This window comes from Chiloscyllium plagiosum, unplaced genomic scaffold (assembly GCF_037043375.1).
Source record: "Chiloscyllium plagiosum isolate Xiang-an unplaced genomic scaffold, Cpla_swu_hap1 HiC_scaffold_4, whole genome shotgun sequence".
Lineage (NCBI taxonomy): Eukaryota > Metazoa > Chordata > Chondrichthyes > Orectolobiformes > Hemiscylliidae > Chiloscyllium > Chiloscyllium plagiosum.
Window position 1 is genome coordinate 41,712,974 of NW_028270142.1, and position 22,564 is coordinate 41,735,537.

Genomic DNA, 22,564 nt, shown 5'->3' on the forward strand with positions numbered 1-22,564 from the left:
AAACAATCTGTTTATTGCCTTTCCATTCATAAAATTTAAAATTCACCCCCTCCTAGACTGGTGCGCAGTGTCAATGGTGCATACGATCTCCAAGATACATTGAAGCACTTAACACTCGTTTCACAGCATCTTCTCAAACTGCAATCTTCTCCTATCGCGAAGGGCACTGGCAACAGACACAAGACATCAAACTGAATTGTAACGTTATCACTTTTCCTTCACTGTCACTGGATCAAAATCCTAGAAATTCCTTCCTAAGATCACAGTAATTGGTTACTTTAAATCAACCTATTTGGATAGGCTAAGTCATGCTTGAGGCAGGTGGCACTTTAACCTGGACCTTCTGACAGGGACACAATCACTGTACAAGACTGTACAATGCAATGGATATACTTATACCAAATGGAGTGCAGAAATTCGTAAAGGCACCTCACTACTATCTTAGAGGTCAATTTAGGGGTGAACAATAAATATTATAAAATTAAGTCAAAAACTTTAGTCTGCTACTGCTGAACTGAAACAGATCAGTTATGGTCCAATTTACCTATATTTGGCCAGATGTCTGACATACTTGCTTAAAATATGGAGAAAGTGAGGACTGCAGATGCTGGAGATCAGAGCTGAAAGTGTTGCTGGAAAAGCACAGCAGGTCAGGCAGCATCCAAGGAACAGGAGAATCGACGTTTCGGGCATGAGCCGAAACGGATTCCTGAAGAAGGGCTCAGCTTGCTTAAAATGTGTCAAAGCAAGCTGAAAATCTTGGTTCCTTTTCCTGTCTGGGATTATCCATTGCATGTCAGGCAGACAGAAACTATGAAACATGTGCTAAGAGTTAGGACTTAAAATCGTCAAACCTCTTGATATTCAGGAGAGTGCAACTGAACCAGTCAGGGCAAGAATGGCCTGGGGGGGAACAATATTAGACCACCTAGAGTTTTAGCAATCACACCCAACATTTCCTTCCACTCTACAACCATGATAATGCTTTAGGAATTTCAATTCAAAAAGCATTTAATGCAGGGTGGAAAGTTGGTGGATTAACGATGTCCTTGAAATATCCAAAGGTGGAGGGCATACAGGTGAAACTCATAACCTGTATTTTCTCTCACCAAATGTTGACTATCCTACTGCCCATTTTCAAATTTTCTCTTGTTTTCATTTCAGATTTGTATTTTCCCTTTCACTTTTGAGCCAATTCACATCGATCAAATACTGCATCTAAGCTAATAGAAAATTATATCTCAATTATGATACATTGTAACCAAGCACACTCAGAAAAGTGAATTCAGAACAGGTGAAAATATCCGATTTGGACCACTTCACTTAATCACACTTTCTGACAAAAAACAGGAAGCAGTTTTCAATGTCTGTGGAAACAGTGATGTCCAAAATAAACTCCAGGACAAGACTCGAAAGTTCAATTATTAACAGAACAGATCTACTCAAACAGAGTTTCCCCAAACCTTTTTCCACTGTGACCCAATTTGGAGACTTGAATATTGTAGTGACCCAAAAATGAAATCAGAGTGGAGATCTGTTAAGAGTAGGAATATGGCTGTTATAACTCTGACCATTCCACTAACCATTGCTGTCTTGGAACTTGTGATGCCAAGATTTCAGCTTGCAACCCCACTCGGGATCCTAACCCTACTTTGGAAAGTCCTGTGCTACAAACAGTTGTATAGAAAATGGTGTTAAATGTCTCCCAAACTGTTTGGTTCTTGTGTTAAATATATTCAGTTTTTTGCTCAATTTCAAATTTTCTCCCAAAGGCAACAACACATTTGACTTAGGTTCAGTGATACCAGCAAACCTCGAGTAAAATGCATTTGGCACAATTGCCTTCACTGACCATTGCATTAAATATAGGAGTTGGGACGTCATGTTGCGGCTGTATAGAACATTGGTGAGTCCACATTTAGAATATGGCATTCAATTCTGGTCTCGCTCCTATGGGAAAGATTTCGTTAAACTTGAAAAGGTTTACATAAGATTTACAAGGATGTTGCTGGGATTGAAGTATTTTAGCTCGAGGGAAGGGCTCAATAGACTGGGGCTATTTTCCCTGGTGTGTCAGACATCGAGAGGAGATCTTCTAGAGGTTTATAAAATCATAAAGGGCTTAGTTAGGGTGAATAGCAAAGGTCTTTTATTCCCCAGGATAAATGTAGAGGGCATAGATTTAAGTTAAGAGGGGAAAGATTTGAAAGGGTCCCAAGGGGCAACTTCTCAAGTAGAGGGTTGTGAATGTGTGGAATGAGCTGCCAGGGGAGGTAGTTACAATTACAACATTTAAAGGGCATCTGGATGGGGCCATGAATAGGAAGAATTGAGGGGGATATGGGCCAAATGGGACGAGATAAGTTTAAGCTATCTGGTCAGTGTGGTCAAGTTGGGCTGAAGGATCTGTTTCCATGCTGTATAACTATGACTCTATAAATGGGCATCCTTAAGTCTGTCCCTGAGAAACAAAGGCACCCAAGGCTTCTGGAGTATGAATAACATCAAATCTCTAACCTATACCCTTTACAGGCTTTACAGCAAGCAGCTACAGGATCCATTGCTAAGTTTCCTTCTTGGGGAAGAGGTTTACTTGACTTCAGTGAACTGTGCAGAGGTCAGGGAAAAGAAAGATTTATTTTCATGTACAGAATGGGCTTATTCTCTTGTTCACTTAATAAAAATAGACAGTACAAATGTAACCAAATTAACCACACAAGATTGTTGCCAGGTTTGCAACTAAAACAACAGTAAAATGATCATGATACTTGGAGTGATTACGACTCAGACATAGAAGTAATCTAAACGACTGCAGATGATAATAACAGCACATGGCATAGGTTCAACTCTTGGTCGAATACACAGTTTTCTGTTTGGGCAGCAGGTGGGCCAGACAGTAAGCTACACATTTCTTTAAAGAAATGCAGCTATACTAATTAAATTACATAACATTACATTGCTGCTTCTGGAAGACTAGAATTAAAGCTTTGGGACTAATTAAGTAGGTATTAATAGCCATGCATCAATTTAAATAAGAGGGCAAAACAAGTTGCCGTTTTAAAAGCATAAAACTATGCAAGGGCCAGAAGGTCTGAGCTCAAGTCCCACCTGGCCGCAGAGGTGTGTATTAATATGTCCAAATAATTAAAACTGTGTTCTCAACTTGTATGCCAATCATCTTGGTGCAATAATTTAAACAGAAGGGATTCGAGCCAAATTTTAAGCTGGAACACACTGGTAGAATGATCTAAGAAGGGGCTGATGAATACCGCATCAGATGAAGGTGAAGGACAGAAGTGTGGTGTTACAGGGGATCAGCACAATACCACAAGTGATGTAATGAGGACACATTATTTCTTGTAATATTAGCCAAATAATTTAATACTCCAGTTGCTGCAGAACAGATTGACTAACACAGACAGTATTGTTTTCTAACCCTTTCACCATTTCTGATACACTATCTGCACATAATATAAAAGCTTGATAGGCATGTAGTGAAGCAATGTCACCAAGACACAAAGACAAAGGTCCTAAAATTAAGAAATCAACTGAAATGTGTGTTCTGGGCAGAGTACAACAATATTTTCTGTCAACAGGTCCTTCGTCTTTCTCAACTATACCTCACCCAAACCTCTAATGCCAATGTCTTAATTTGCACCAAGTTCCATTCAACTATCATTCCCCTTTTCTCAGATCTACTCAAGTATCTGGTCCAGCAACATTTTAATTTTAAATTCTCATCTTCCTTTAATTTCCACATTCTTCTCATCTCTGTAACTTCCCCTCGCCCCATATTCAAGTTCGTCATAGAGTACAGCACGGAAACAGACCCTTTGTTCCAACTCGTCCATGCCAACCAGATATCCCAACCTAATCTTGTCCCATTTGCCAGCACTTGGCCTATTTCCCTCACAACCCTACCTATTCATATACCAATCCAGATGCCTTGTAAATGATGCAATTGTACCAGCCTCCACCATTTCCTCTGGCAGCTCATTCCATACACGCACCACACTCTGCATGAAGAAGTTGCCCCTCAGATCCCTTTTTATATCTTTTCCCTCTCACCCTAAATCTATGCCATCTGGTTCTGGACTCCCTCACACCAGGGAAAAGACTTTGTCTAATTACCCTATCATCATGTCCCTCATGATTTTTATAAACCGCTGTAAGGTCACCCTTCCTCCAAATTCTTGTTTTCCTCTGATTTTGATCCTCTTTGCAACCCAATTTCCAATGCCACAACAGTAGTGGCCATGATTTTAGTTGCTTATGTCATAAGCTCTAGATTTGCTTCTCGAAAGTTTTGGTCTCTTCCACTTGTCACAATATCGGTTTCTGGAAGATCAGATTGAAAGCTTTGGGACTAATTAAATTAGTATTAATAGCCACACACCAATTTAAATGAAAGGGCAAAATAACTTGCCGATGTAAAGGCATAAAACACTAAGCAGTTATCTTCCTTTGCAGCTCCTTCAGATGGTTAACTATGTTACAAAGCTTTGGAGGGTTGTAGAGCTGAAGTGGTTTGGAGTGGACAGGCCCATGGCTGATTCATTGGCAGTCATTAGTAAGGGAGAGGGATAGAATCAGCGGCCAGAAAACATAGTGATGTTTGTCTTCCCAATATTAGAGTTAAGGAAATTCTTGTACATCAAATACTAAAGGCAAGACAAGCACATCAGCAGAGACATCGCCAGAGTTGTAAAAAGCATCTTGGAGGTTGAAGAACAGTAATTTAAAATGGAGAAAAAGGTCAGTGTTCTTTCTTTTAAAACGTATCACTGGATAATGTTTCACACTGCAACAGATTTGGGACAAAACAGGAACGCTTCTAAATTGGTTTCTGCACTTGTGAAATTTGAAGTTTTCCGTTTTTAGTTTTAAAAAGGGAGATGGAGATGTGGTATAGCAAGAAAATGCCAAGTTGATCCACTTAAGGTTTCATTTTGATAGCTAAAATAAAATCGATATGATCAAAGTTTTATCTCATGTGTGAATACCTCATTAGCACAATAGACAGTGCCACCTAATTATTATGGGCTTTCCAGATGCATTACTGCTAGAACGTACTTTAAGTCTTCCTGCACATTAAACATTTCGCAACATCAAAAATGATATCTAAAGATGACATCTTACATCATCCAAGATTTCACAAAATAATCTAGGACTTCATAAATGAAAACATTTGCAGCTATATTCCTTCTGTATATTTGCCTGAAAGATTTGGAACTTTGTCTTTTATCAAAATGCCCTGTTGAGTATGGTTCTTTCAGCTACATGATCATTCTCAAGTGAAATATCTGACATATCAGAAGAATAATGCTGTTGCTCCCATTCCCAGTGAAAGAAATTGGACAATTTAGGCTATTGCTCGGACTGAAAATGCAAAGTATACCTCTGATGAAAAACTAGGTTTTTTTGGGGAGAATGGAAGGATGTCAAATCTCAAGGTAAATTGACTGTAATAATACAAATGTGAAGTCCCCTTTCTTGTGTCTGCATTCTGGTGCTGTACCATGTGTGGAACATGTGAGCATACCTAGGGGCATATAATTAGCAAAGAAATATTTGACATATCAGAAAAACATGATCATTTAGACTGACAGATAAAGTTTGACCACTCACTAAAGTGCATTAAAAAAAGAGGTTTACCCCTGAATGGATTAACTTCATTTTTGCTTTGTACTCCTTGTATTCTTTACTGCCTCAGTATAACTCAGCGTGTAAATAGATGTGACTATTAGTTGTAGCCAATGCTCAATGGTCACCATTTGCGTTCCAATAGGACTTGTGAGGTAAAGTACATACAAAACTCCAAGCTTCAGGTCATAAATTGCCCGATTATTTTGAAAAATATCAAAGCATTTGGGCGGCACGGTGGTTAGCGCTGCTGCCTCACAGCGCCGGAGACCCGGGTTCAATTCCCGCCTCAGGCGACTGACTGTGTGGAGTTTGCACGTTCTCCCCTTGTCTGTGTGGGTTTCCTCCGGGTGCTCCGGTTTCCTCCCACAGTCCAAACATGTGCAGGTCAGGTGAATTGGCCATGCTAAATTGCCCGTAGTGTTAGGTAAAGGGTAAATGTAGGGGTATGGGTGGGTTGTGCTTCGGCGGGGCGGTGTGGACTTGTTGGGCCGAAGGGCCGGTTTCCACACTAAGTAATCTAATCTAATCTAATCATTCAGCAATCTCAGACCTTTTCCTAAAAGCACAAATAAAGTATTAGAATTCTGGAATTATAGTGCTTATGATGCATCCTTCTAAACAGTGATTTCAATTGTAAAATGAGAGATTGCTAAAACAAGACAGAAAATAACAACGAAGGAACGGAACTAGAATCAGGTGGGTAGTGAGAGAGAGTGGGCAATAACATTTTGAAACATTGAGAACAAATTATGAGAAATTGCCCTGTCTCGCAGGAAGCTGGACACTGCATGTGGCAATACGATAATCCTCACAAAGTTGAGCCATGGGCACATGCTTTTTGGGGTCTTTTATTGGTGCATTATGTAAACTCTATACCCCTAGGTGCTGCTCACATACTCCACACAGCACCAGAATGAGTGCATGAGAAAGGGGATTACACACATGAAATATTAAAATCAATTTATCTTGAGATCTGACATTCTTTCTTCCCAAAAGAATGATTCTAGTTTTCATCAGAAATAAACTTAACATTTTCAATCTAAGTGGAAATCTAAAATTTTCAAAATTATTCACTGGAAATGGAAGCAACAGCATTATTCTTCAGATTTATCAGATAGTTGGTTTGAGAATTAGAATGTGGCTGAACAAACAATACTTAATTGGAAATTTTGATGAGAGACACAGCTCTTGATTCCAAAATGTAAGCTTTGTTCTTTGTACCACATCTTTCAGGCAAACATGCAGAAGGAATGCAACTGCAAGTGTTTTCATCTGTAAAATCTTCAGGTTATATCGGCCACATTTTAATCCTATTACATAAGTAAGGCCATATGCATAATTTCCCCAACACCATAGTTCCAGAGTTCAAACTATCTTCTTTCCTACTGAAGCAATTACATTTTCTGCTTAACACTACATATTCACATAATGGATCTTTAAGAATGTAATGGTTATGTGAAGAGCCTAACTTCTAAAATACCAAAAACTTCTAAACCAAACTCCTTAAAATTCCCACCCTTTTTCTAAAAGGTTCTCAATAACTTTGTATTTTAGAACATTCCCTTCTGGTGAATTTCAGCCTCCAATCTTTTCACTCCCATTACCCCAGACTAGTGGTGATTACACATTGAGCAACTTAGACTCCAAACACTCAATCATCACAAAAACACACCTAGCTTTTGCTGTTACAGACCATCCTTTTACCCCACGTTTAACCTTCTGTTGAGATCTTCATTATTTTTACCATTTTTGGTTTGGAACTGTGAGATGAGAGCAGCAGCTCGTTACTTTAAAAAAAAAGAGAATAAATAAACTGATATTTGTTTCAGGCCAAACTTGGAAGTTAATCACAGGTTAATCATAGCTGTTTGAATGTTAACAAGAATCTCACAGGGAAGTTGGTGCCAAAGAACATTGAAAAGAAAATCAGAAAGAGAAACCAATGTTTTCATTGGAAAAAAGCACGCAATTCAAAACCAAAGGAATATGGCTGCCAAAGCTACAGCACAGAGGTGTGATTGCTCCCTTGTTTATTCTCCAATTATCAGCTTATTCCAAATTTGGATAAACAGATCTTAGTCATAACAATTAAGTGAATATCCCTGCGTTTACTGGAAGTTATCTGTACTGACCAGAATCTTCAGAGGCCGAGCAAAAAACAATCCCATTTATATTATGGACGATATTTAAGCGAACTGGCCAGTTATATCTCATTTAATTTTATTTTGATTTATCCCTTAATTGTGTCCACTTGGGTCTCGGCCTTTGCCCACATGCGGGCTAGAATCAAAGAAAATCAGGTTGAAATCATAGACATCAACGAGATTACCTTGATCATTTTTCTCTGCTAAAGCTACTATTTATGAATCAATTGTTAATTCTTTTGTTTAAGCTACAAACTTGGTGTCTTGTACTGATTATTCACAAAATTCACTACTGATTATTTATAAAGCCTAGCAAGGAACCATTGAGATAACTTTGAGGGTCATTGACTATTTTAATTTTACTGCGAATCCAGGGATAGGGATGCTGATTTAATTTGGTTCTCTGTGTCATAACACTTCAGTTACAGAAGTGCTCAAACTTTCTGTTCACTTCAATCTATCCTGTGCCACCCACGTTGATGTGACGGTCAAGGAGGTACAAAAATACCTCTACATCCACAGGAGTCTAAAGAAATTCTGCATATCCAACCTATATAGATGCACCATAGAAAGTGTTCTATCTGGATACATCATGGTTTGCTGTGGCAACTACTCTGCACAGGACCATAAGAAACTACAGAGAGGTGAACACAGCCCAATCCATTACGCAAGCCAACCTTTCATTTATTGACTCCACCTACACTTTTCACTGCCTCAGAAAGACAGCCAACATCAAAGACCTCTCCCATCCTGGTTATAGTGTCTTCCAACCTCTTCAATCAGGCAAAAGATACAAAAGCTTAAACACACATACCAACAGGTTTAAGAACAGCTTCCTCCATGCTGTTTTAAGACTCCTGAATGGACCCCTCAGATTTCAACTCTAGTGTCAATCTTGCTTTTTGTGCACCTTCTCTACAGCCATAACATTGCATTCCTCACCCTGTTCGAAGACCCAATGAATTTTGTACAATATGATTTGCCTGTACTGTCAGCAAAACAAAAAACTTTGACTGCACATGTAACAATAATAAATAAATCAAATAAGTGTCATGGTTTGGACAAACAGGCATCATCATGGCATGACTTGTAGATTTTCCATAATGAAGGACAGCTGTTGCCAGGTTAACTCTGTTTGCACAACAGCTGGTTCCTATGTACAAGCATCATGTCAGGCAAATTAACATCTGACTACACTTTTCTGACAACAGCCCTTTGTTAGCCAATAGTTAGGAATATCACTATCCAAAGAAATATTATTGCCCAAGATTTGACAAAGCTATATTTCTACATTTATTTTGAAACCAGAAACTCAATTGAACAGCTACTATATTGGAGTGCACTAAGCTTCAAGTGAATAAAATTATTCAATAGCTGAGCTTGGATTTGAAAAGTTGAAAGATCAGGCAAAGAGGAGGACAAGGGAAAAAAAAGGTTCAATGTTGAGAACTACTGGAAAAGTGGATATTCTGTGAGAGCAACAAATGGACGATAACTTACTTGCTGGATGACCTTCACCAAGTCCTTTAGGACCTGTCTACGTTTTCGCACGTCCTTGTTCGTGATGACAGCTGTGGTCAGGTAACGGAGGATGTGTGGACACATAGTCTGGATGGCGTTTAAATATCTAGACAAGGAAGAGATAGTGGGATTATATTTACTCACAAGAATCCAATTCCATCACAACAACACAAAGAGGACATTATGATTTTGTAATGGCATTATTGCTTGACTAGCAATTCAGTGCACCACGGCACACAGCGGAATTGAACTCCATAAATATCTGGAATCAAAAGTATAATGACAAATATGAAACTACTTGTCAATTGCATCTGTCCTTTAGTGGGAAAAAAAAATCTGCTGCCCTTGCCTGGTCTAGCCTCCATGTGACTCCAGTCCCACAGCAATGTGGTTGACTCTTGTGTGCTCTCTGAAGTAGCTCAGTAACTACACCATTGTATCAAACCACAAATGGCTTAAATAACAAAGCAACAAAACTAGACAGACCATTTTGTACAAACCTAGGCACTAGAAAGAAAAAGTGGCAAACTCAATTGTGCAAAGTCCTTCTTACTAACATCTATAAATGTGAAAGCTAAAATTGGGGGAGTAGTCTCAGACTACTCAAGCAACAGCCGAACACAGCCATTTGCACGTCCCAGACAAAACCATCACTAACCTGAGATATATCCTGTCCATACAGCAGCTAAGGTATACAGCCATGAGGGAGTTGCATGCAATGTTCTTAACATTGGCTCTGCAGCCCATAAAGTCTCATGGCATCAGGTCAAATATGGCAATAAGTTACTGCTGATGACCTCCTTCCTTCTTGGCTGATGAATTCATGTTAAATTCCACTCGCAGGAAGGGGGGCAAGTGTGCAGAGTGTATTGTGGGCGAGGGAATTCCAAGTCTACCACGGTGACACAATGGCATGCTGAGCTGGTCAAATCCTAAAGGGCAAAGTGGGTCTACGGCAAGTGCAAGAACAAACAAGATAGAAACACATATTTGGCTTCATTCTCAGCAATCTGCTTGCCACAGATTCACCTATCCATGACAGTAACAGCATGACTGACCATCACACAAATCGTTGTACAGACACACGGTATCTCCCGACCTACATGTTGAGGATCCTCTCCATCATAGTGCCATGCGACACCATTCTACTAAATGGATAAGTTTTGAACAGATCTCACTCTCCCAAACTTAGCATCCATGAGTGCTGTAGGCTCGATGCAGCAGAGTTGTACTTCAATAGAATATGCACCTTCACGGCTGGCACATCCCCACTATTACCATCAAGCCAAGGAATCAACTCTCATTCAATGACGTGCAAAACGGCATGACAAAACCTAAAAACGAGGCACCTACATGAGAAGCAAGTGACAGACAAGCAATTCCTCAATCAGTGTATCACATCCAAGCTCTGCGTTCCAGCCACAAATCGTCACGAATAATTGTGGACTCCAGTAAGCTGTTTGAGGAGGCAGTTCCATAAACATCCCTATCCTTCATAATGGGAGAGCATATGATAAGGCTGAAGCATTTGCAACATAGGTTCTGAGTGACAAATACAAGTCAGCCACTTGCAGAGGTTCCCAACATCACAGGTACCAGTCTTCAGTCAATTTAATTCAATCCACATTATATCAAGAAATGGTTGAAGGGATTGGATGCTGCAAAGATTATGGGCCATGACAACATTCCAGCAATGACAGTGAAGGAGCTCAAACAAAACCAGCATCAATGGGAGTCGGGAGAAAAATTCTTCACTAATTGGAGTCATACCTAGTATAAAGGATGATGATTTTGGTTGTTACAGGCCAGTCATCACAACTCTTTGATGTCTTTAAGTCATCGAGATGTACAGCACGGAAACAGACCCTTCAGTCCAACTCGTCTAAGCCGACCGGATGTCCCAACTCAATCTAGCTCCACCTGCCAGGACCCGACCCATATCCTTCCAAACCCTTCCTATTTATATACTCATCCAGATGCCTTTTAAATGTTGCAATTGTACTAGTCCTCACCACTTCCTCTGGCAGCTCATTCCATACACATACCACCCTCTGCACGAAAACGTTGCCCCTTAGGTCTCTTTTATATCTTTCCCCTCTAGTTCTGGATTCCCCTATCCCAGGGAAGAGACTTGGTCTATTTAACCTATCCATACCCCTCATGATTTTATAAACCTCTATAAAGGTCACCCCTCAGCCTCTGCCACTCTAGGGAAAACAGCCCCAGCCTATTCAACCTCTCCCTACAGCTAAAATCCTCCAATCCTGGCAATATCATGTATCTGCAGGAGTTCCTTGGGATAGATATTTTCTATTTAACATTGAGTTTTTTTTTAAAAACACACCTCTGGAGCAGGTAGGACTTGAACTTGGGCCTCCTGGCTCAGAAGAAGGAGTTCCTCAGGATCGCCTCATAAGCCCAGCCATCTTCGGCAGCCTCATCAGGACTTCCCTCCATCCTACCCTCAACAATTGGGATGTACAATGATGACTGTGCAATACTGAATACCATTTGCAACTTCCCAGATACTGAAGCAGTCCACATTCAAATGCAACATGACATGGACAATATCTAGGACTGACAAATAGCGCACCCCATATGAGCCTGGCAATAATCATGTCCAACAAGACAGAATCAAACCATCACCCCTGACAGTCAATGACATGACCACTGCTAGCAACACCTTGGGAGAAGAGTTATCACTGAACTGAAACTGAATGAGAAGTCATAAATACTATGGTTAGAGCAAGTCAAAGACTTAAAATATGGCACCCCTCAAAGTCTATTCAACATCTACAAGACTCACGTCAGGACTGTGATAAAACACTTGCCTGAATGACCAGAGCACCAGTATTATAAAAAGCCTGACACCATCCAGGATAAAACAACCTATGCAATTCACATCCCCACAAACATTCATCCTCACCATCATTGCAGGGAACAGCAGTGTTTACCATCTACAAGATACACTACCAGAAGCACCAAGTTTCCTTAGGCAGCATCTTCCAAACCCAGGACCATTATCACTTCGAAGAACGAGGGCAGCAGATACACCACCACACAGTAGGTCCCCTCCAAGCCATTGATGTATTTCCAAGTCAGGATGATCAATGTTCATTTGGTGCCTGTGGGTCAAACTTCTGGAACTCACCAACAGCACTGTGGGTCTATACCTAATGGACTGACGCAGGTTAACCGGGAAGTCACCACCACCTTCTCAAGGACAACTAAGGATGGGCAATCAATGCTGGTCCAGTTAGAGAAGCTCACATCCCATTAATGAATTTTGTAAAAAATTCATTTACAAAAATTAACAGCCAACAACTGCAGTTCACTGAGCTACTAACTCTGGTCCTATTATTGACAGTCATCAACTTGCTTGGCATTAAAAAGAAAAATGACAACACTTCTTGGGTTACTGGATGAAACACTAATCCAATACTAACTTGTTTTATCGCCCACAATTACTCATGATTATTTATGGCTGAACTGCAGAGCTTATATGTGATCCATCAATTGTGGAATTGTTTGTCTGTCACTTGCTTCTCATGAAGTTTGGCAAGAAAATAGTCTGTGGTATAGCTTCTCCAGATTGGTGTCTCATTTTGTGGTTCTGCCATGCCATTCTGCACTTCATTGAATGAGAGTTGATTCCTTGCCTTGATGGAACTAGTAGTGATGTGCCAGCCATGAGATGGCATATTCTATTGAAATATAACTCTGTCGCAAATACCTATCAAAAGCAAAGTTCCACTCCTATTCCATAAGAGTGAATCACCCATCAATTAAAAAACTGCACTGTCAGCTGCTTACCTCAGCCTTCTCCCAGGCTTGAGAGAGAAAGGATGTGGGAAACATTAGAGCAGACACTCACTAACGTACGACGAAATGCAAAAATAAATGCATGAGGCAGTGTCAGCTATGGATACAGGCCACAGAATAAATTTACTTCAAAAATGACATTAGCATGCTGATTTCCAACATTTACTCAGCTGCACGAAATGGGTCTAATTTCCTTTTGCAACTCAGACTGCTCTTGAGCCAGTAATCCAAGAATAATACTTCAGTAATTAGTCTAACTTTTTCTCTCCAACTCAGCGACATAATTTTACCTTCAAATCAGCAGTTTGGGAAAAACGGAGACAAACTATATGCCTTTTACCAGAGATTTGGGGCAAGGTCATTTTGAGCAATGATAAATACATTCCAAATTGTTAAATATTGAGAGCATTAGAAAGTAATTTAAGCTAGTTCTAACAATTGAAATCTATGACCACTGGAGTCACGATTTGCCGAATTCCAATCCAAGACTGCTGGAATTTGTATTACCCATCCCAGTCAATTTATTTCTAATGCATGATTAGTAGAGCTCGAACAACCACACATCTCAAATCAGTCTAACATGCAAAATTCTGGTGCCATAAAACGACGACTTGAGCAATGAAATGTGGGTTTGATGAAATACACAGATTTAGTCACTACATTACAAGAAAGTACAACCACATTAGAGGGAGCAAGAATGAGATTTAGCAGCTGTTGCTAAAACCTTCATTATGAGGAAATATGAGAGATCTGAGCCTGTATTAATTGCAGGTTAGAAGAACGGAAAGTGATTTATTGAAATATACAATATTCTGAGGGAACCTAATAAAGAAAATATTGAAAACATGTTAAACCCAAGGGAGAGATCAGAATTGGAAACAGTTTAAAAATAAGAGATCTCCTATTCAAGAGCCTGTGGAAATCTCCCCAGAAAGCAATGGAGGCAGGACCATTAAATATTTTGAAAGCAGAGGCAGATAGATTATTGACTCACAAGGACGCCAAAATGTTTGGAGCTACCCAGGAACCTGGGTCAAGGTCACAACCATGGACTATTGAATGGTGGGGCAGACTTAAGATGGGAAATAGTCTGATTCCATCTATTTTGTTCCTATGTAATCCCATTTTGCAGATTTTGGTCTGCACCCAGTCATTACAATATTCCATTTCCAGTGCAATAAATAACATTTCATTTACTTTCCTAATCACTTGCTGTAGCTGCATAATAACTTGTGGTGATTCATGAACCAGGAGACCTCCATCCCTTTGTACAGCAGAGTTCTACAATTTCTTATGTAGAAATAAAATGCTGCTTTTCTGATCTGTCCGCCAAAGTGGACAATTCCCCATTTTCCCACATTACACTCCATCTGGTAAATTTTAACCTACTAAAATTAACTGGGTGGGAGGGAGGACCTATGGTGTAGGGTCTCGGGATTAGATCTCACCCATTTATAAAGCAGTTCCTCTGTAATAGGTCTTTTTGTTAGGCACATACAATACCAGCTACTACAATCTCCTTACAAATAAATTCTAGTGTTTTCTTGAAGATAGAGGTAAAGGTGATTCACCTCTATTTCACTGCTTTACCTTTCCTCTTTAGTTGATTGAAAGAGTTACATTAATTTTCCCATCAACTGGGATTAGGAAAGACAGTTCTTTTTCAACAGATGGGGTGATGGGCCAAATTGCCTCCTCCTCTGCTGTTCGTTTTTTTTTGAGTTTCTGAAGGCAATAAAATCTGCCAAAGCTTCTTTTAACTAAAACAGTATTTAAATATCCTATGTATAACTTGCAGCCCACGCCTTTTTCACTTGTGTTACACAAAATTGTTTCCTGCAAATTCAGATTATGAATCAGAATTAATGGTACCCCAAAGGAATCAAGTGACTATCAAGCACCAATTATAATTTCAAGACTACTTCAAGTAATCGCTGAGAATTGAGTTGAATACTCCAATCTCAATGTGTATTTGATTAATGCCAAGGCTTTGGCAACCTTCCAGTAGTAGTACTTCACAAAAAACAATCCTTATCCAAATCAAACAGATTGCTCTTTTCCTCTCTCAAAATGAGAGAAGTCCTTCCCAACCAGGATCATCAAGTTTTACATGAGTCCCAACAAAATATTTACGTTGTAACCTTAACTGACAATTCTCACTCTTACTGGCTTAAATATTTTGCCATTTCAAGTCTTACATTACATACCATGAGGTTTTTGATACAGCAAAGCAATGCAAGAAGATGTTGTACAGGATAAAGACAAATTCACGGTGCTGTAGTACATAGTTACTAAAATGGACTCAAGACCAATTATAGCTTTTAAATGATTCTTTTGTCCTACATTAATTTTCAATTTTGTAGGAGTCATACAGCTGCATGTAACAGTGGAAATGTGAAACCAGAACACAATATTCTCAAGTTTATGTTCTAGGTGTGGATCCTTTCGGAATTGAGAGACTTGTGGTTATACCTGAAAAAAAACCTCCTGATTTCTCTATATTTCACTGCCTGTCTCACTGAGTGAAGCATGGAATGATACACCTTTCAGCCAATCATGCCAATTGAGCTATCCAATCAAGTTCCATTCACATACAAGTACACAAGAAATAAGCATACATTATATGCACAATAAGTCTGCTCCTCGATTTAGTGCAATCACGGCTGATGTGGAGCTTCATTTTACTTTCCCACCAACTTCCTTGTATCCAGAGACATCAACACTCTCTCGGTCTTAAACAATGTATTTATCACTGAAGACGCTACAACCCACTTAGATATGAAATTTCCAAGACTTGCAACCTTTTGTGAAAAGCAATTTCTCATCACAGTCCTAAAACATCAGATGTTCTAGATTCCCTGACCAGCAAAAACATTCTCCCAGCATCTACCCTGTCAATACCCCTCAGAAATCTCCCACAATGAACTGATACCATTCTTGCAATCTTCCCTCCTCCCATACCCAATGCTAAAGGCCAATTTAGTGAGGCTTCACCATAGCACTCCCAACACACGAAGACGAAAACAGCATTCCAGATGAGAGGCCTCTAAATGCCCTGCACAATTGTAGCAAGACGTCTTTATGTCTGTAGTCCAACTTCTTGTAATAATGGCCACCAAGCCTTTTAAATGTGTGCTGTATCTCTATGCAATATACCCTCCAAGCTGCAGAGCTGTTGGTCAGCTCTGCCCATGCTGAATAATGGCTTCTGCTTCCAGAAGCCGGTAGCAGATGTGGATCTCTGTTGCCCTTGTAACAGCAAAAAAAAGTTACAAGGAATATTGACGGCACGTTAACTATTAATTACACTTGTCTCTATGAGCACCAACATTTCATATCTGTTTAAAAAAAATCCTGCTCTTCTAATTCTTGGAACCAAAGTAACTAATTTCACCTTCCCCACATTACATTTGATCCAAAATATTGTTGCCCCTCACATTACCAGTCTTTATCGCTTCACAGCACCAAACAATGTCCACTCTCTCTTCACCTACATCATTATACACTGCCAACAGCAATCTTTCCTATAACCTTGAACATGTTTTCTTCCAAGTATTTCTCAAACTCTCTTTTGAAAGAGATTATTGAATTGGCTTCCATAGCCATTTCTGATAACACATTCCAGTCACGATAATGACTGTCTTAATGAAATCTTAACTTACCTTTGTAGTGATTGCAATGAAGTCAGCCAAGTGGACTTCACAAGAGTTCCCCGACTGGGGCTGTTATTCTGGTCTAAGCAAGGAGCGCTGGCTGACAGATACAAACAGGAATGTCAGACAACCTGTTCTTCAGAGCTTGCTGAGGGACCTGAATCAGTGTCAAGGATTTTCCAAATGTAAATAAAGGGTGACTTGGTGACAGGATTTCAGCCTTCTAGTTCCTATGTCCAATTATTTCAAATCCCATTATCACACCTCCTGGAAGAGGAAATACTTTCTCATCGTTTCAGTACTTCTAGCAGTTTTTGCTTTGGTTCAAATTTCCAGTACCTGCAGGATATTGCTTTTTGAATACAATTCTTCCTTTCTGCACTTCCAACACCACAGTATAAATGATACTGTAATTACAGATTCAAGCTGCATTTTCTGGTGGAAATTTGTTCTCCTGTTGCAGAATATGCAATATCTTGATCTAGTTAAGGTAAATACATCACTACTCACCCCATACAACTGTCGAAAAAGTCTGTGCTTATTATGGATATCACTTGTTGTTCACACAGGAAAAATAATAAAACTCACATCATAAATGTTATTTGCATCATAAACAGAATTCATTTTCTCAGATTGGCAAATAAAACAATAATCAGGAATGACTACTAAATTTAAAAACAAATTTTCCAATCATTTTTTCCATTCCAAAGTGTGAAGATAATAGTGTCAATGGATTTATTAATGTTGTAGAAAGATCAGGTGGCAGACTTTTGATACTGTTTTCCCCACTCATAACAGCTAGAACAAGTTCAGCACCATACTCTACAGCAGATATGTTGACCGTAATCAGAAATCTATTATAGCTGCCATTTTTAACCTCCAATTGATCATTTCTAATAAAAAATAATTTGAACAAATTTAGTTCAATGAAAAAGCTTCACTTTTCCCAACGTGTACACATTGGTCCACCTATGCCTTCAAAATGCTTCCATTTTTATTTTACCTTCCTTACTGAAAGACTTCAGCTCCTCTCAAAGTTTGGACACGGAGGTAATATTGTTCAGTCAAAAAAAGTCCAGGCCCTGTTTTAGATTCACATTGATGCCCATTAACTAAGCACGTGCACTTTGTACAAGTTAAATCCACATATCAACTGGTACTGGAGTTTACAATTGTAGAACCACCACCCCACCCATCGTCCCTTATTAAAGGATGACTTCTTTATTAATTATTCTTTTTCATTGCACATACTTACAAATGTATAAGCACATAGTTGAAAAATCCTGAACCATGCGTGGTTGAACAACAGTTTAACTAGAATTTCAGAAGACTAACTCTGCCACTCTTTAGAACAAATGCTCCAAATTCCACAGACAATAGCACAAATCAAGAACACCAAACTGGTAACAATTTTCAGTTGCAAGGCCATGCCCTTTACAAGCAGAAATGAGACATTTCACCTGGAATTCAGAGAACCTTCAGTGGGGATTACCCAAACATAATTTTTTAGCCTTCCAAGCACACTAATTGAACGTAAATGGAAAATAAACCTGTAATATCAAGCAGCCACGCAACATTTTCCGAAAAAAGCTGCTTTTTTCCGAGACAACTGCTTTTACTTAATTTTTGGTTTCATTTTTCCTTGTATCAATCAAGTCGACAGGTTCTTCATCATGATCAATGAAGTGAACAGTCAGCTTTGCATCTAATGGCAATCTTGTCTGACATGGAGATTATGGGTTTGCACGTGAAAGCAAGGTGACAATGACAAATATTAGAGGTGCCACCTTTAGGATGAAATGCTACACCAAGGTTCCATTTGCTATCATTTGGATGTAAAGATCTTGTTATATTTCTGAGTGGTAAGCAAATGATCTCCTGAAGTCTCAACAACCATACATACCATCTGTAATTTCAGAGATATGTAGAACAGAATCATTGTTCAATGGCTAATGATTTGACTTGTTTAAACAAGTGAGGAACTAAATTACATTTTGATTGTGCTATGTTCTGAAACACTTTGTATCATAAAGGATAGTTCAGTTCCAGGTCAAAAATAAAATCCATTAGGGTTATTGGTGTTTTCATTGGTTAGAAAATGTGAAAATTCTTTTAAGTAAAAAAAGGTTCATTATGGAGACACAGTTAAGGTTTGTTAAAAAACACCAGCTTTATATAGCCTGGTTTTTATATGGTTATTTAGAGCTTCAATTTGTTTCAGACATCCACAACTATTTAAGTTAACTATGTTGTTAGGTTTTGCAGAAGACTTAGATGCACCTGTTGGAACATTATGAATGATTGCTTGCAATTGGGGATGTCACTTTATACTCTCAAATCCACACACAAATTACTTTAGTGGTCAACATTATCAGTAAAAAGCTGACAGGTTGATATGATAGAGGTGAACTTACCAAGTGATTAACATGTCAAAAAGTAAATCTGGTGACAGCAGAAAGTGATTTCACTAAGATGACCACTAATAATGAAATCAACAAAAACTTGGACACACGCTGTTTAGCTAACCTGAGATCGATCATGTGCTTTTTCATGCATTAGCAAGTCAATCAGATTTCAGATATCTCTCATCATGTAGACTGTGGTGGCTAGCAAGAGTTAACAAGTAATTCTTAGTGGTTTAGTGCACAAGAAAGGAAGTCCAAAACAGAAAGGCTTCAGTCAACAGAAAAGAATGAGACATAAGCCCAGTGTCATAACAGTGCCACAATAGAGTCCTTAAATATGTTTAAGGCACTGGTAGATCAATGTACCATAGAAGCCAATTCCAATAACAGAGTGAGTTTGAGACAAATCAATCATTAGAATTGAATTCCATGGCACAATGATCGACCTTTGCCTTAAACATATTTAAGAACTCTATTTTCACCACTGTCATTTTTTTTTTTTACAAAGGAAGTTCTGAAGACTTATAACCCAGAGAAAAAAGACCTCATCATCTCCAGCTCTCTGGCACAATGGTTGTGTCCCTACCTCTGGGCCAGAAGGTCCATATTGAAGGCTCACCTGCTACATAAGTGTGGTATAACACATCCAAATAATTTGATTAAAAATAGAGAATTTTATAGATGTGAAAAGTATGCCGTGCTTTGAAAGAATAAATAAGATTTTGAAAAGCCAGATGATCTCTCAAAATTTCATTGACAATCAACCTGGTGGTTACTGTGGATTGAAGAAAATATGGGGTTCTCTTCACAAGACATTAAAAAGGGAATATCTAACTATAAACCAATGGGAACAATCACATTTAAACCCATCATACCTTGAAACAAGTGCATTCAATGTCAGTTAAAGTCCAAAGAAGCTTGAATAATCAGTCTAATTTATGTTTTCTCACAATAATTAATTTCTTGACATCAAGCAGTTGCAGCACTGAACTTGAAGTCGAGTGATATTAGCTCAGACACATTATCTAAGCCACATACTTGGTGCACTGGGAGAACATCAATATTATAATCTAAATGACGCACTTACTGCATCTATTTATAGTACAACATAGCAGTTAGAAAACCATTTCTAAAATCTCAATCATGTCCCAATGAAAAGTTCATGATCAAGCTTGACCCAAGTCTTTAGCCAAAGATAGAACATAATACCTTACTAGTATTGTATTCTATTACAAATATATCAAATGTCATATTAGTACCTATATTACAGGTCAGCTGTGGACAGTTTACTGCCACTAATTGCCTATGAAGCTGGTTTCACTCAGCTTTTAATGCCTACTCAGGTATTACTTTACCATCAAATCGCTATCTCAGGTCTCAATATTCAACCTCAAAAGATTCCTTCGATGAGACACAGAAGTCAAGTTGGGCAATGATGCAGCCACTATAACAGCATAGACATTTTGGCATTGAAATGCAATGACAGCACATTGACAATTCAAGGACAACCAGAGCTACATAATCCTGTCTTAATGCATTTGGTTTGGAAGGAGAACACCACACTTTTCCCTCAATCTCACTGACCAAACTACTGCCAATAAAGCAGTGTCATTGAACTTGAAGCTTTTGGAATGCTTCCCCAAGTCAATAAAATGCCCCAAACTCTCTCTGATTTCAGACCCTCGTTATCCCAACAACTTGCTTCAGCTTTCGATTTGTTGCAATTAATGCTCTCATTATTTTTGCCTCGGATTTTAAAACAGTGTGCGACTTGGATCACTTGTTACTCTATCACTGGTGACTACAGCAAGCTGAAACAGGTTTAGTGTAAAAACAACTGAATAAGGGAAAAATGTTGACAGCAGGAGTCACTCTCTTTCAGCGAACGAAAATTATGACACTTTGCTATGTTCAAAGGTAATATTTGTGATCCAAACAGTTTGCAAAAATCTTATCCAGAATAGAGAGAACTAAGTGTGGGGGTTAAAAAAGTCAGACTTGTAGAGTCACAGAGTAACAGAGATGTACAGCATGGAAACAGATCTTTTGGTCCAACCCATCCATGCCGACCAGATATCCCAACCCAATCTCGTCCCACCTGCCAGCACCTGGCCCATATCCCTCCAAACCCTTCCTATTCATATACCCATCCAAATGCCTCTTAAATGTTGCAATTGTACCAGCGTCCACCACATCCTCTGGCAGCTCATTCCATACACGTACTACCCTCTGCGTGAAAAAGTTGCCCCTTAGGTCTCTGTTATATCTTACCCCTCTCACCCTAAACCTATGCCCTCTAGCTCTGGACTCTTTTGCCTATTTACCCTATCCAAGCTCCTCATAATTTTGTAAACCTCTATAAGGTCACCCCTCAGCCTCCGACGCTCCAGGGAAAACAGCCCCAGCCTGTTCAGCCTCTCCCTATAGCTCAAATCCTCCAATCCTGACAAATTCCTTGTAAATCTTTTCTGAACCCTTTCAAGTTTCACAACATCTTTCCAATAGGAAGGAGACCAGAATTGCACACAATATTCCAACACTGGCCTAAGCAATGTCCTGTACAGCCGCAACATGACCTCCCAACTCCTATACTCAATACTTTGACCAATAAAAGAGAGCATACCAAACACATTTTTACTATCCTATCTACCTGCGACTCCACTTTCAAGGAGCTATGAACCTGCACTCCAAGATCTCTTTGTTCAGCAACACTCCCTAGGACCTTACCATTAAGTGTATAAGTCCTGCTAAGACTGGCTTTCCCAAAATGCAGCACCTTGCGTTTATCTGAATTATACTCCATCTGCCACTTCTCTGCCCATTGGCCCAATTTTGGTGTCATCTGCAAACTTACTAACTGTACCTCTTATGCTCGCATCCAAATCATTTATGTAAATGACAAAAAGTAGAGGGCCCAGCACCGATCCTTGTGGCATTCCACTGGTCACAGGCCTCCAGTCTGAAAAACAACCCTCCACCACCACCCTCTGTCTTCTACCTTTGAGCCAGTTCTGTATCCAAATGGAGAGTTCTCCTTGTATTCCATGAGATTTAATTTTGCTAATCAATCTCCCATGGGGAACCTTGTCAAACGCCTTACTGAAGTCCATATAGATCACATCCACTGCTCTGCCCTCATCAATCTTCTTTGTTACTTCCTCAAAAACCTCAATCACGTTTGTGAGACATGATTTCCCACACACAAAGCCATGTTGACTTTCCAAATACATGTACATCCTGTCTCTCAGGATTCCCTCCACATTTCAAAGTATTTCTGAAATGTAGTCACTGCTGAAATGTTGGAAATGTGGTGGCAAATTTGCACAAGAGCATTATAATCATGATTATATAATCTGCTTTTGATGATATTGGC

The 22,564-nt window shown here is 39.2% G+C and overlaps 1 protein-coding gene across 1 annotated transcript in view; it reads right to left on the reverse strand.

Annotated features, from left to right (window-relative positions):
• The window catches only part of LOC122549252 (eukaryotic translation initiation factor 3 subunit E), a 156,995-nt gene that overhangs the window by 73,386 nt on the left and 61,045 nt on the right, over positions 1-22,564 (reverse strand). The window contains exon 8 of the mRNA XM_043688743.2: positions 9,291-9,417. Within this exon, the coding sequence (XP_043544678.1) occupies positions 9,291-9,417 (127 nt within the window). The remainder of the gene's footprint in view (positions 1-9,290; positions 9,418-22,564) is intronic.